Source organism: Nelumbo lutea, chromosome 7 (assembly GCF_056320005.1).
Source record: "Nelumbo lutea isolate HS-2025 chromosome 7, American lotus-T2T, whole genome shotgun sequence".
Classification (NCBI taxonomy): domain Eukaryota; kingdom Viridiplantae; phylum Streptophyta; class Magnoliopsida; order Proteales; family Nelumbonaceae; genus Nelumbo; species Nelumbo lutea.
The window spans coordinates 12,699,190-12,714,956 of record NC_142690.1 but is presented as its reverse complement, the minus strand read 5'-3'; the positions used below and the strand labels follow the sequence as shown (position 1 = coordinate 12,714,956).

Genomic DNA, 15,767 nt, shown 5'->3' with positions numbered 1-15,767 from the left:
TTTGTACAAAATTTTTCAAGTATCCACGATGGATGAGTTCTTCAATCTTGTCACGAAGGTTTTTACAATTTTCAATACTATGACCGTGATATCTATGGAAATGACAAAATACATTTTTATTTCTAGTGGCGGGATCTCCCCTCAACCGGGTGGCCACTTCACATAAGAGGTGTCCTTAATCGCCATGAGAATCTCTCCTCACTTCGCATTGAGGGGCGTGTAGTTCATCCTTTCGACTAGAGGAGTTCGGGAATGTTGATCTGACTTGTTCCCTCCTCTAGTTGGTGACTTGCTCTTTCTTCGCTTATTGTCCCCATTGTTCGAGGTATCACCTTCTCATTTCCTCTTCTCCATTGGATTCTCATTTTTCTGGTTCATCTCCTCTTCTGTCCCAATAAGTTGATCGGCAATCTTGAGAAACTCAATAATATCCTTAGGCTTGTTTGCTACCATGTGCCATTTAAACTCCCTTTGAGTGATACCTCTCTTCGCTGCCGTTAGTATTACATCAGGATTAAACCTGTTCATGGGCTGGGTAGCCCGACGGCCCGGCCCAGCCCAGTCCGCACTCTGGCCGGGCTTGGTCATATAATTAGGCCCGCGGGCCTGACCTCGGGCTTAACACAGTAAGCCCGACTGTGTTTCGGGCCAGGCTCGGGATTTGTCAAAAAAGCCCAGCCTGAGCCCCGCCCGGCCCGACTCAGTATTATATATTTTATAAAATATATAATATGTATTTTATATATTATATAAAATATATAAATAATATAATATTTATTAAAATATATATTTATAATTTAATATATATATTTTATTCTTTTCTTTATAATTTCAATATCTCTCTCTCTCTCTCCCTATTCAGCTGCTTCAACATTAATAATAATAATAGTATAGGCTAAATTTCAGGCCCGGGCCCAGGCTCGGGCTTTGGGCTTTTTATGAAGGCCGGGCTCGGGCCCAAGTTGTAGGCCCAATGGTCGGGTCGGGCTCAGGCTCGGGCCTTAAAAAAATTTGTTAATACACAGTAAAAGCCCAGCCCGGCCCATGAATAGGTCTAATCGGGATCTAGATCGGGAATTTGTAGACAATTGTCATTGAAGCATTTGATGTAGCTCCAAATTGATTCCCCTTCTCTCTGGACTATGTTGAAGAGGCTTTCTTGTGATCTCAGACACTTCTTGCTGGTGATGAAGTGCGAGGTGAATATCTGTACGAACTACGCCCAACTCTTGATCGTCCCGGGTGTGAGGTTCTTGTACCACGTGCGAGCTACTCCTTTGAAGGTCATAGAGAAAGCACCGCACATGCAAGATTCATCAGCCCCAGGTAAGTGCATCTAGGACTGGAAAGAGTCTACATGATCATTTGGGTCGAATGACCCATCATATTTATCCAATGGAGGCATTTTGAAGTCTTTTGGCATTGGGGTCGCCAGGAGTTCGAAAGACAGTGGAGATGACCCGGAGAGGAGGGGAGCGGTCTTTGTAGCTTTTGAGCTCGCCTCCTCTTTACCTTTCGGTTGCTCAATCTAACTAGGAGTGACGAGCTGGCTTGGAGCTATAGCTCAGTGTGTCTTACGATGCCACTTCTGCTGCTTCTTGATAGGTTGTACATTTGTGGTGCTAACTTTAGTGTGATCGAGTACGGTGCAGTCACGGGCTAATTCGGACTACTGGTGTTGGCTACTATGGATGGACTGGCCTCGTCTGGAGTCCACGGCTAGAACCCCAAACCAATTCCCCATGAGCGGACCTTCTTGACACGATGGCCTGGGTGAAACAGCCCTGGCAAGCTGAGTGTTTCCCTATTTGTTGTTGTCCAAAATAGGAGTAATTTGTCTGTCTCTCCTATCACAAGACGAGACTTGGCTCCCAAGGGGATGTAGAACCTAGGGATTCTGCCCCTAGTGAGGAGGGCGAGTGTTCTGATGATGGGATTTGCTTTGTTGTGGGGCCAGATTCTGAGGTGGAACATGTTGTTGATTTTGTGGCAGCAGAGGGAACTGCTGCTAATATTGCTGCTGGTAAAAGTGGTGCAGGACCTGCTGTTGGTAATGTTGGAACTGCTAGACCTATCGCATTCGGACCTAAATAGCCTGCAAGCAGTGTAACAAGTCGTTTAGTTGATTTTGTGCAACTGCAAGGGGAACCATAGAGGGTTCAATGAAGGTTGCACCCACCATAGGAGGGAATGGGGCATTCACCGGCACTGTGACTTGAGGTATGTTCAATGTGGGAACCCCACTTGTAGAGAGAGGCACGGTGAACTGACTAATGCACACGGTTGGGACTTAAGGTTAACCCCTGAAGACATTCATTTCATTGTTCTGTCTGGCGTTGTTGGAGGATGCCATCGACATTGAGTTTGGGATGCTTAGTGGAAAGAGGCTTTTTGAAGCGATTCCCACAAACGGCGCCAAATGATGTAGCGCAATCTAACTGCTCCTAACTGGAGGTGATCTGGATACCAGCAACGACGGGCTTGAAGAATCTGCAAGAGGTGAATCAGAGAACCCAAGGGTGATTACCCGGTGTGGTCGCTCCGATGCTTAAGTTAGCACTTGGTTGCAAGCTAAAAATAAACTTAGATTGTAAGAGGACCAAAGAGTAGATATTACGCATATCGTCCGCCCCTGGGGGGGTGAGGTCTTTATATACTGGAGTCCTCGTGGGTTCCATGGAGTAGTTTTGGGATTCTCATTGCAATAGGATCTGTTTTCGTGTTAATTGGGGATAATGCTACTAACCGGTAAGGTTGGCCATTTTTGCCTAAATCAGGGAGTGGGGAGATAATACTAGTTGTTACAAGGTACGATCCCATAAGGCACGGGGTATGGTGGTGAGATCCTTGGAGTTTCCATGCAATGGTCGGTTAGCATTGCTTGAGCTCGTGTCCTTTAAATCTGACCCGATATGAATGCTGAAGTGCCTTGGGACCGAGGTGGTCTTGATGTGACCTTGCACCAAGGTAGATTCGTCCTGAGGTGGATTTCTCCTTAGGTGGTCTGATTGTATGAGCTCATCTGTCGCGGACTTGACACATCGAGATGAGTTATTATCCTGATAGTCAGGTCGCATCCACATGTCCCCCTATTATTAGGTCGGGCCAAATCACCCAACATCAGTAAAGACTTCTCGTTGTCTATATATACACTTGACTCCTTTAAACCTTTGTTGGCTAGCCTATGGGCCAGGGAGTTTCATTCTCTTTTAACAAAATAAAAGGATACAGTCACAGAATGAATATACTTAAAAGAAAAAACAAGAAAGCATCCTGAGCAGCAAAGAAATCTCCTGGTGATAAAGCCTGGATTAAGGACCTATTATCATTTTCCACTACAAAAGGACCATGGGAGAATTGTTTTGCTAGCTGAATTCCATGAAGAGGACACAGAGCAGGGACCAAAAAGAACTGCTTCGCAAAATCCAAAATGATTTCTGATAACTACTCCATTCATCCACTTGATAAAACTATCATCTACATTGATTTTAAGAACATTCATTTGAGGTGGCTGCCACCAAAAAAAACTTTGTTAATCACCCTCAGGAATTTGCGAAGAATCTTGTCGTTTTTTTAGTAAAATCATCTACCACTCCTTCCAAGCCCTGTTATACATAGATAAGGACAGATTAGAATCAGGGATCACATTTTCAAGAACACATTCCTTCGTACTCTCATATCATCCATAGTAGAATAGCTGTGTAATTCAACAACTCATCCTTTCTACTTTTAATCTGACCGCATCTGTCAACTCAAGAAGCAAACCATACATCAAAAGAATTTGGAAGCATCACTTGGATTTTAACTATAAAAAACAAGAAAACAAAAGACAAAGCTTTAAAAGAAATTTACCATTCTAATCGAATAGTCCTCTCATATATCATATACATATAAATTTCTAATGTAATTTTTTTGATGCAAGACTTGTTATGAAATTAAATTTGAAAAAGATGGAGTATGAGTTATCTATATTTTTATGCTTTTAATTTTTTCCTTCTGAATTGTGTTTTTTACATTGCTTTTGTACTTACATCTAGATTTTTTGTTTTAAGATAAAGATGACATTATTTTTTATTGAAATAGTGTGATTAAGGTATTACAGTCTTTTCCTTATTTTTGTATTTTAAAGATGTTAAATTATTTGTGTTACTTTTAGTCAAATCACTTAATGTATGAAAATATTTTTGATACAATTTATTGAATGACCCCACGGGAAAAAAAGAAAAAGAATTCTTCATTACGTCGCTGAGTGCAATGCCAACCAAATGTTGAGTACAGATGGATTGGTATTAATGGATGACTGGAAATAACTCTTTTCTGGTGTACTCAAATTCAATTTTAATGCAAAAGGAAATTTGATTTAGTTAACTCTTGTTAATTTTTTTTATTTCTTTTAAACAAAAATTCCACAAAACTTTAAAGGGTTTTTTGGACTGCAATCCCCCTCAGAAATTGAATTTGCAGTCCCATCCTAGTCTATTAGTAACCCGCACCCCCCCCCCCAAAAAAAAAAAAAACCAACTTTAAAAGGGTTGAAAATCAAAAGAGAGAAAGTTGCTATGGACAACTGCATTTTAAAATATAATATAGGTATGTATGCATGTACGCACGTATGTTATATTTGCTACATATGGGGCGGGGCTGATGGGTTCTGCATCCAATTTTTATTTTAGTTGGATCAAGTCAGGTTAGGGTTAGAGTTACTTCGAATTGAGTTCAGGAGTAAAACTTCACAAATTAGGGACCAGTATCTAATATGCACGATTTTTTATTTCAAAACAAAAACAAGCGACTGTTCTCCACTATTGTTTTTGCCATTGTAGCGTGCTTTTGTTTTAAAAACTAGATTCACACATCTTGGAAAAACACATTCAGAATTTCTAATGAATAGTTATTTTATCTCTTTCATTTTTTTTATATCTCAGGTAGATATGTTCCTCTTCCAATTAGACCATGCATGATTGGTCATATTTATTTTAATCATGCATATCATACATACAAATGTACATATACACACATATACGCATACATACATAAATACATGTATATAGCTTTCCGGCCCATTAGTCTATTGCCCTTTGACATATCCACTTGGGGGATGTTCAATACATATACACATACATATATGGTACCTACTACCTATGTTGATAGTTTCTGAAAATCCAGATTCTATTCTAATTGAAATGGATATTAGCAAGTAAACCCATGCAATGCATGGTGTTGAATAGAAATTTGGTTTTGGGTTGATAATTTTGGGATTTGATCGATTTCATTTTGGGTCTAGGTCAGGATCATGTCTAGGGTTAGTTTTGGGTTGGTTCTTAACTTGATCCAGTCTATCTAATTTATATTTTAAGTGGAAATAATAGATTTAATGGGGAGGGAAAATGTAACATAAACATTAATTATTGGAGATGAGGAGAGAGTTTTAAGAATGCTTTTTTTGGGCAAATTATTGAGGAAATGATGTCTGAGTTTTGAGATGAGCAGAGAAAGTGTCCTCTAACCATCTCTCCTAGAGGAAGCCATCCATCCTACCCAGAAGGGGCGAGTTTAAAAGAGCTTGCAAAGTGTTCCCGGAAATGGCGTATGCGCCGAAAAACTTCATGGTCATGTTTTTACTGCATATGACTGTAAATTTGGATGCATTATCGGCATATATAACTGTTTGTGAGAAATGAAGAATACGCAATTCACTTTTGTTGTTTAATTTGGTCGTTTACCTTTAACCTCTTGATTACCTTTTAACTTTATTCTCCTGTTTCCGTGGAAACTTATTTATTTTCTTTCTGTTTGTTGAAATGTTTAGGCGGCAGCAGAATTCCCCGTTTAGCATCGGACTGCCGCCGGTGAACTTGACGTCCACAAACATCGGTGTACAGCAAGATTTCCAGTGGGATGTGGGATGTTTTTGGGTCAAGGTTTGGTGGAGGAGAGGAGGAAGAGGGAATTCGAATGAAATCTTTTGTGTCCGATTCAACCGGATTTAATGGTAAGAAGTCCGTTAACTAAAGCCCAAATTCAAATTGCCGACGTGGTTGCATCCTATTGGTGGGTTCACGGGTGTACAGAACACGAACTCGAACAAAATCGACTAAACAAAGTGGTTGTCCACATTTTACCAAGTAAAAAAAAATGTTATTTTATCATTTCTATTTTATTTTATTTTAATTAATTAATTTGTTTGAACTACTAACAAGGGGATCAAACCATCATTTTCCACTTCCAACAAATGGAAGGTTGATTAAATAAATCAGTTGCAAAGTATAGGGGGTGTTTTAGTAAGCACAAACTATAGGGTGGGCTTTAGTAAAATATGTGACACGATAAAGGGTGAAGTCTGAGCCTACATTTGATTTCTCACCATATCTGGGATTCATTATGAATTGAATGCGAGAGTTCCAACACCCAAATGGGTATTGGTGTACATGCAATGGCTTCAATTCAATTATTCCTTGGCAAAATCATGCAAGTTAGAATACGTTGGTTTCAGACCAAGGATTCTTAAGTGCATCTGGCCATATATGCATCCCATCCTTGAAGACGGTAATCTCTAGCAACCTCAGCGGGGTTTTCGGCCTTAATAATCCCACGTCCAACAATTATGATGTCACTTCCTCTGTCATAAACAACCTGAAAACACCGTTAAAATTAGACCCATGGAAAATACGAATTGATCTAAAATCGATAATAAGCTTGCAAGTAGAACTTCAAAAACTTGCCTATTTGGTTTTTTCTATTATATACTGTTAAAATAATTGGGCATCAGAAAATTGAAATGGACGATTGATGAGACAAAAATCGGTTCTTGAAACAACAAGAGAAAGAAACAGGTATTATATTAGATGATGTACAGACTATAGATCAAATAATGCATTGGGTAGATCCGGATATAACTAATATTGCTCCTTATCCTTGTATCTTATGTTGAAGATCTACCAGGTTGAGTAGCTTCTGTTTTTTTATTTTTTCCATTCAATTGTTCATGCTTCTAATATTTTGGCACCTACATACTTTAGCAGGATCTCTTCAATGGTTTTCCATCATGTGGAATTCAACTAAACTTCTAATTTCATGAACCCCTTTATGAGTACTATGATATACAAGCATATTGATTATTGACAAATATAGGAAATATTCAAAAGTCAACAGGATATCAGTATTTGACCATTTGGGTATCAGAGCATCTATCTTGGAAAAAAAAAACATGCTATAACAGCATCCCCCAATCTTCTGGGAAATGATCATCAATGAGAAGCAGGAAGACAAAATGGAGTCAAGAAAATTTAAAATGATGAACAGGCAACTTCACATGCTTACTTTTCCCATAATTGATGGAAGGAACCCCAGCATGAATAATTCAGGATCTTATACGTGAACCAGCCTGAGGACTTGTCCGAAAAACAAAAATCTGAATCTTCTACCTTAGGCTCCTTTGTTTAGACATTAACCAATGCAAAAGAAACAGTTTGACAACAAAAAACTGATACAACAAGAACAAGCTTTACATTATTTAAATTACTATGAAAGAGTTGGGAAAGCAAAGTATTGCTGTACAAGTTTTAGGTTTCTTTTGTCCCTGCTCCCCTCAGATCCCAATCAAAACGACCTCTAGACTTTCTGTAAAGACCAGTACGATGTAATTTCTTTTAGTTGATTCAGATAAAAATCTCCCTTGCACCATCAAAAGATCTTGCATTTTCTTTTAGTTTCATATGCATGGAAAACTGTTGTTTACTCAGCTTCACTCATTTCAACTTCTTTTTTCTAACTTATATCTATCTACAGCCATTTCATTATTAAATTCTTTAGCATGATTCTTGCAAATGCCAGCTTGATTACCCACTCCGACACAGAAATGGGGGCAGGGAGCCTGAATTTTTTTAATGGGTAACAATCAAATTTATTGATTAAAGAAAAGATTTCTGTACAAGTACACACCTGTGCCTGGTACCCCTTATATATATATATATATATAGACTGGCTTCACCCAACCCTTTTCACCTTGAATAATCGACATTTCCAATGAATTCTCTAGTCAAAGCATCAGCCAGGCAATTTGCTGATCTCTGAACCTAACTAAACCTTATTCTTATCAACTCCAGCAGCCTAATTTTTCTCCTTTCCCTACCTTTCTTTTGACATCAATAAGAAGCATAAATATGTACAAGTTTAAAAGAACGCAAAATGGAAAAGCCCCATGTCAATATGTGGACCCAGGACTAACCAATGAAAAAAAAAATCTGTATTTGGTGGACAGGTAACACATGTTAACCCCGAACTCTACTCCTAGTATAACTTCGCATTTATTTGAAACTTTGAATAAATAAATTGGCAAAAGAGAGCAAGAGCTAAGAAGAAAGATTACTCTAAAGAAGCAATACCAAATCAGAGAATGTGCAATCAATGGCAAAAGTAACTTACAGAATAAGGAGTGTTGTATTGCTGGCCCAGTGTGTCACCTCCAGCAACCATTTGAACTCCAGGGGTTGCATGGATAAGTGCTGGATTTACTGGTCCACCTTGCCATGATGCTGGGTTGACTGAGATGAAGCCAATGACAAAATCTGAATGGGTTTCAGCAATTTTCACAGCTGCAGCTGTATAGTCTCCTTTGGCAAGGTTTCCCGATGAGCTCATTTCTGCAAGCAGTAGTAGGCCTCTGCCACGGGGCAAGCCCTTCATTCCAGAATTTTGAAAGTCATAGATTGGGCATTACTATCAAGTATCAACTCAATATAGTACATATGTAAAACCAAATAAAGTTCTAGATTTCTGATATATCATGAAAAATCAATCCCAAACAGCAATTATTGGATATGAAATGTTAGTACTTCTGCCAAAGCCAGACCTTCAACTTTAGACCATCCACAATTCCTGGACCCGAGATTATGTGAGCATTAACTATATCTGCCCAATCCAAAATGCAGAACACACCTCTGAAAACAATAAAATAAGAGCCTTCAAGCTTAGATAAAAAAAATGTAAGCAAAAACTAATGAAATAAAAAAATTGAGATAAGGGACAAAGATCCAGGACAGAAGTTGAATCCCACCCTTCATACTGCATAGTCACAGTATTTCCAATGTCAGCAAACTTACGATCCTCAAAGATTAAGAAGTTGTGTTTATCTGCGACCTTCAATAGAAATAAAGCCAATCAGCTACAAACCTAGCAATAATTTTAATTAATAAAAAATGCATAAATTAACTAAAAGAAAACTAGGCAATTGCATTCAATATTAAGTGGATAACTTTCCAAATGCTAAGATAAGAATAACTGTGACCTTGTATAGTTACTGGTCAAGAAAGATGCTAAGTAGCCATGCTTAATTATGGTTAGTGCATTTCAGTCAGCAAAGTACGCCTTTATGAAATGACATTGAGTTTAAACTACACAATATAGCAGACAATAACTGCTTTTCAAGTTCAAATGGCAAACCATTAATGTCCTTTTATTTTTTAAATCATGTTCTGACAGAGGAAAAGGGAGGGAATGCTTTGCAAAACTTCATCAATAAAATACCTACAATCAAAAAATATGATTCATGAAATACCATTAAGAATGGATAAAACCAGTTCCAAAATCAGCCTAGAAGGGGCTATTCTGGTAGCAACATTCTACCACAACACAATGCTCCCTATCAGAGAATGATCCAAGAGAAAGTTGGATGTTATTTCTTCCAAACTAATCATTCCTATCTTTGCTTTGCTTAGCCTTTAGTTGATCACATTTTATCACATGCAGAGGCAATGTCTATGCATAAAAACCTGGCCCACCTGGATACTTAGGACAGACTAATGCACAAGAGTCAATGAACATTGGTTAATTGCTGAATCAAGCTATGTTTTTTATCCCTTCCTTGTCAATATTATTACCAATCAAGGATTCTGAGTATGGAAAAAAAGGAGAATGTCAAAATATAGAGAATGTGGATGACAGGAAATTCCAACACAACACAATGGTGAAGGTCCAAGCAGACATGCCTTTAAAACCCAATAAGCATGTTACATGTTGGATGGGTACCAGCGCTTAGGCAGGCACCTACAACTGAACTTCCAATATATGGTACCTAGTCCCTACAGAAAATTAGATACAAATTTATTCTTCAGACCATGACAGAAGCCATGGTTAACCAGTCCCAAAATAAAAATAAATAAAAGCAAGCAGAAAGCAAATACCAACCAATAAACTAGATCCTCATGATAAAAGCAACCAATTTAAACATTTCTTTCAATTATCCATAAAACAATTAATTTAAGCAAATATTAACCAGAAATCGTTGCCACTACTGCATAAGAAGCCAAATCAAGGATGGTAGTGCATCACTTGAAAGGTATAGACCGACCAAATTTCAAATTTCATAACTAAATAATTATAAAAGAAAAAGGTTAAGCCATGTTGGAGAGAAACAGAAGGACGACTCATTCAAATGCTATTTAGGGTTGGATATACTGAGAGGGTGAAGCCATAGTGACTGATTTTCAAATTGCATGAGTTTACAGGTACAAAAATGCATCCAAAGGGCAAAGGATCCTCAGGTTTCTACCCTTAATAATACCATACAGTGAAGAGAGCCTTAAAAAACACTAGGCAAATGACTCAAGCTTTCAGGTTTGGTGGAACTTAACCTCTGCCTGAACCAGACACACTCCATTGTTTTGGAAACAAAACATGACTTGACCTGACCCAGTAAAAAATATTGAAAGAAACCATCCCAACAGGGTAAAGGAAGAACAGCTGATTCATTTAACCTACTACATTGCCATAACCCTGAAATAAGGATATATCCTCATTCCTCATATACTTCAAAAGCAATCAAATATCTTTTTAAATTGTATCAGATGTCTATGGACAAGGGATATTGTTTATTCAAAATCCCCAGGAGTCTTTTTTGACTAGGAAATAGATGAGCTGGAAAGATTATTACTTCAGCTGCAGCAGTTCCAGCCGATTGCCCCTGAAGAGGATAGCAGAATTTGGAAGTGAGATAGAAAAGGCACTTACTCTGTTGTCCATGATGCAGCACTTCAGTTTCAGTGGCCCGTTCCCCCCCCCCCCCAAAAAAAAAAAAAAAAAAGTTGTGGGATTAGAGTGCCTACAAAAGTGGCCCTTTAGTATGGACTGCAGCCTTAGGCAAGGTGCAGACCTTTGGAAAATGCTGAACCTGGGTCCTAGGCAAGGTGTGTATCTTAAAATGTGCCTCACGTGTGCTTTTAAATCACTGGATACACCCGATACAGGGCATATCATATCAATACTTAGAACCATGCCTGGAAGCTTTCTACAGGAAAAGACAATGTGCAATATGTATGGTGAACTTTAGTACTTCTTGTGCAAGTAAGAAAAGAACAAAATATAGAAACGGTCACAACCAGAGTGTGTGGAGTGTCAGAATCCAATATGTGCTTGACATGAAATGCGGCCATTTACGGAAGTCATTACATAAATGTTGGTTAATAATACACTTTCATCTGCATTCTGAAGGAATTAGAGGAAATGATAAGATCATCCTCGACCAAAATCAATAACATTGTCCAAGTAACTTGTTGATCTTCACAATCTAATCTTCTTATTCTTCACTATGCAGATGGCATTTGGCTGAATCATCATCAATCACCAAAGTAACCAAGGAATCCCTTTAAATATTAATAATCCTTGAAGGATTCTAGGTTACACTTCATTGAAATCCATCTCAAATAGGACCTAAAATATCCTTTTACAACAAGGACCAGAAAAAATCCAGCCTGGTTCAACTGGTATCAAGGCTTTGAGCCTTCCATCAAAATTGAGCTTTGAAAACAGTCCTAATTATTCAATGATATTTTTACCTTATGAAAAAGTAATGAACTGCCCAAAACATAAAGGTACATTCTTCATCTTTTGCTTGGTAAAGAAAATAAAGCACTCTATGGAAGACAAAAAGCAACGACGAGAAAACAAAAAGATATGCCAAAATAAAGTAGGAAAGCAAATTGACATACTGAGCGAAGCTTGGAGCCAAACTCAGTGGTAAAATCTGGCAATATGTCCACATGGGTTTTCAATAAGCAAATCTCTGGTCCAACCTGCATGCATACCCAGAACAGAATCAATGACCAAATGATGTAAGAATTATTTTGAAAAGCATAAATGAACACAACTTCATACTTATCAAAATATAAAAGAAAACAGTCCATCTTCTCCTTTTCAGTAAATGAAACCAATACCACCATCATTAGAACAAGTAATCAAGACCAGGTTTCAGGTTATCTTAGAAGCTTGGAAATGTGACCCCACAAAAATGATAAATAATAGAGGGCAAAGAGATCAGCATCTCTAAGATTATACTTAATTAATGCACATGTTATTGGCACCTATAAAGTGCTGCCCTCCCAAATAGAAAAAATAAAATGAATGATCACCATCTACTTGGAACAAAGATAAATCTACACAAACAGAACATGCATCAGACAAATTCCCGTGCAGAATTGCTAGAAAGTAAATCAAAGTGTTCAATCAGCTAAAGCTACATATCCACATCAGAACCTGTGTATAAAACATAGTTTCCACCCTTATCCTTCTTCGGCACCATAGGTTCAGGAAAAAAACTGAAAGAATTCTATATGCACTAGAGAAACGACTCAAAGTGACTGATGCTATCAAACTGTCTTTTTTTTTTTTTTTTTTTTGAGAAAGGTAAGGTAAAATTTTATTAATAGAACAACAAATTACAACAGAGCCCCCCCCCCCCACCCCCAAAGACAAGGAGACAAACGCACTAATCAAACTGCATTACATCAAACTGTCTTTCACATATAAATAATTTTGCTTAAAGGAACTAGAATTTGAATGGGGAGAACTCAGTACTTAAGGGATTTATAATAGACAGATGATACGTTTCTATAAATTATGGTTTTTCATACAGAATCCTTGCAAAGTTTCCATCAATGAGATATCCTAGTAACGGCACCCATCTGATTAATGGACTTCAGTTATAGCAATTAATCTTATTTTTATAAAACTGTCACTTACGGTTAAGCAAATGAGAAGTATTTCATGTTTTCATTACTGATTCATCTTAAGGCTGTGCAAAACCAATGGTTCTCTTCCGTTGTCAATCAAAAGGAGAAAAAAAAACGAACGGTTTGGAGTTTCATCTATAGATTACTCAGGCTTGACAGGCTATGAGTCAACCCCCTCCCCCCTTGCAACCGATCGCATATAGTTGGGACGAGGCGATGATGGTGGTGACAGTATTCTGATCGCTTAAATACAACCACGGTTCTAAACTATGAAAACAGCCGCCGCGATGTTCAAACAAGGAATTTTAACAGCTTTAACACTGTCCTACGATATATTCATCAATTGCTAGCAAGTAAAAACCAACTGTATAGAACCATAATGAACAATGAACGACATTCTTATAGCTATTCTTTTTTTTTTTTTCTGATAGCAAAGAAAAATATAGAGAAAACGTTTTTTATCAGCAAAAAAACGTTTTTTATACACTCAAATGAGAAAAAAAAATTGAAAATATGCGTAACCAAGAAAAGGAACAATCTACAGAGGACATATTATCACAACTGGGTACGCAACAATCAGAAGGTAAAGATGAAGAACAAAGGGTAGAATATACCTTGTCTGCAAGGACAAGTAGCTCTGCAGCAGTTGAAACATCAGCAGCTAAACAGAGGTTACTCTCTTTGGCAACCATTACCTCAAAAAGCTTTTTCCCTGTTGGATTTTTACTCATCTTTGCTCTCTCCGAATACGACAACTTAACCCTGGCCTTCTCCGGCGGCGCCACCACCGGAACGGAAACCGCGCGATTCTCTTCCAAGAAAGTCTTAACCTGCTTTTCCATCTCCTCCGACACCTTACCATTCTTCCTCAATATCTCAATCATTTCCTTCAGCTTAATAATGGAATGCAGTCGGATTCCATTCTCAGCGAGGTTCTCCCTCCCTCCCTGCTCCCGATCGATAAGCACCACAGCATCCGTAACCTTCAATCCGACCGCCTTAAGCGGGGCGGCGGTTTCAAGCACGGAAGCACCGCTGGTGACGAGGTCTTCGACGATGAGACAGATTTGGTTCTCCTTGAACGCACCCTCGATGGCCTTGGAGGTGCCGTAGTCCTTGATTTCCTTGCGACGCATGACCATGGGGATGTTGTTGGAGATAGAGACGCATGTAGCGATGGGGAGAGCGGTGTAAGGGACGCCGCATACAAGGTCGAAGGTGGTGGAAGAGACGGCGGAGAGGAGGAGGGAAGAGATTTGTTGGAGGAGAGATGGATAGGAGACGATGAGACGAAGGTCGATGTAGATTGGGGAAGAGATGCCGGATTTGAGCTTGAAGTTACCGAACTTCACTGCTTCGATTTCGTGGAGTTGCAGAACCAAAGACTCCATTGTCGATGATTCGGACCTCTCTCACTCTGCCTCTCTCACTCTGCCTCTCACTCGGTAGACCCTCACCCTCAGTGGCTCTCTTTCTCTTTTATAAAGTGTCTTGAGGGTAACGCGCGAACGTTTTCGTTTGTTCATGCGGTTCGGAATTCGTACTTGAACGTTTTCTTTGTTAATGCAACTGGGAAAATTTCAGAAACCCGCCTATACTACAGTATTTTATCAGTTTAATACCTAAAGAACTATCAGAAGTTGTAAATACCGCCCCCTCCAAATTTTATAAATTAAACGGCGTCAGCCATCAACGGTAAATGTAAAATGATCAGATTATCCGTGTTTGTTTGTTTCACATCCGGAAAAAAATCAGAGCACTAAAGTGGACCGGACCACCCCCCGTATGGCACGGCCCGGTCACCATAGCAATTAGCAAACACGCCATGCCATGCCAGGCCTAGCCCCAACCATCGTGTCCCGTCAAAGTAAGGGTTTTGAGGCCCATGGGCCGGTACAGCACAAAGAATTGGGTCGTGAAAAACTTATAAATAATAAAATTTTAGTTTTTTTTTTATTAATTTATTTTAAATTTTTATTATTTTTTAAAACTTATAAATCAGAGCATTTGTGCATTTTCAAGTGCCACTTACCTATTGGTCAATGGACTGATCAACAACAGGTATTGGATTGACACATTTTAAAAGTTCAGGTACTAAATTATTACATTTTAAAGTTCGGGGACTAAAGTAACACTAGGTTTAAAGTAAAAAGGGTTCTAATCGGGAATTTTTCCCAAAATGAAAAGCTTTTATAAACAAAAGAAGCATAGTAGAAAGCAAACCCTTTTTTAAGAAGATGAGAAAAATACATCTATAAGGGTATCTTGGGTATTTTCAGTAAATTTAATAGGTTACAAGATTCAAACATCATCATTTTCACTCCATTTTCCTAATGGGAGGTTAACACAAAGGCCTTGTTTGCTTTTCGGTAAATTAGTTACTCTGGTAAATGCACTTACTCAGGTAAGTGTTTCTTAAGAAAAAATTACCTAGGTAAGTGCATTTACCGATGTTCTTTTATTTCTCAAGTAAATAAGGTGATGACCATTTTAGCCATAAAAATTCATGATTAAAAGGAGCATTTTTGTCCCATTCAAGTGTTAGTGACTTTCCCTCATGTGGAAAAGTTACTTATCCACCTAAGAGATGGGTATCACTTACTCAGGCAAATGATACTTAGGAAAATAAACTTTTCCTACTCTACACATAAATCTAAAAAAAATAACATGGGGTTCTTGGTCAATGGGAAACAAAATCCCATTAGCAAACTTTCCCCCCTCTCAAAATCCAAAAAAAAAAAAAAGAACGCCCCAAAGAGTTTT

At 38.4% G+C, this 15,767-nt stretch overlaps 1 protein-coding gene across 1 annotated transcript; it reads right to left on the bottom strand.

Moving 5' to 3' along the window:
- Window positions 1–6,351: 6,351 nt before the first annotated feature.
- Window positions 6,352–14,532, bottom strand: LOC148845158 (uridine 5'-monophosphate synthase / UMP synthase (PYRE-F) (UMPS)). Its single transcript, XM_088953308.1, has 6 exons — window positions 13,619–14,532; window positions 11,985–12,068; window positions 9,056–9,138; window positions 8,852–8,939; window positions 8,425–8,679; window positions 6,352–6,633 (listed from the first exon to the last, which is right to left on the bottom strand). Exons 1-6 carry the CDS (start codon window positions 14,393–14,395, stop codon window positions 6,505–6,507), a joined length of 1,416 nt encoding a protein of 471 aa, XP_088809434.1. The 5' UTR covers window positions 14,396–14,532; the 3' UTR covers window positions 6,352–6,504.
- Window positions 14,533–15,767: the final 1,235 nt, after the last annotated feature.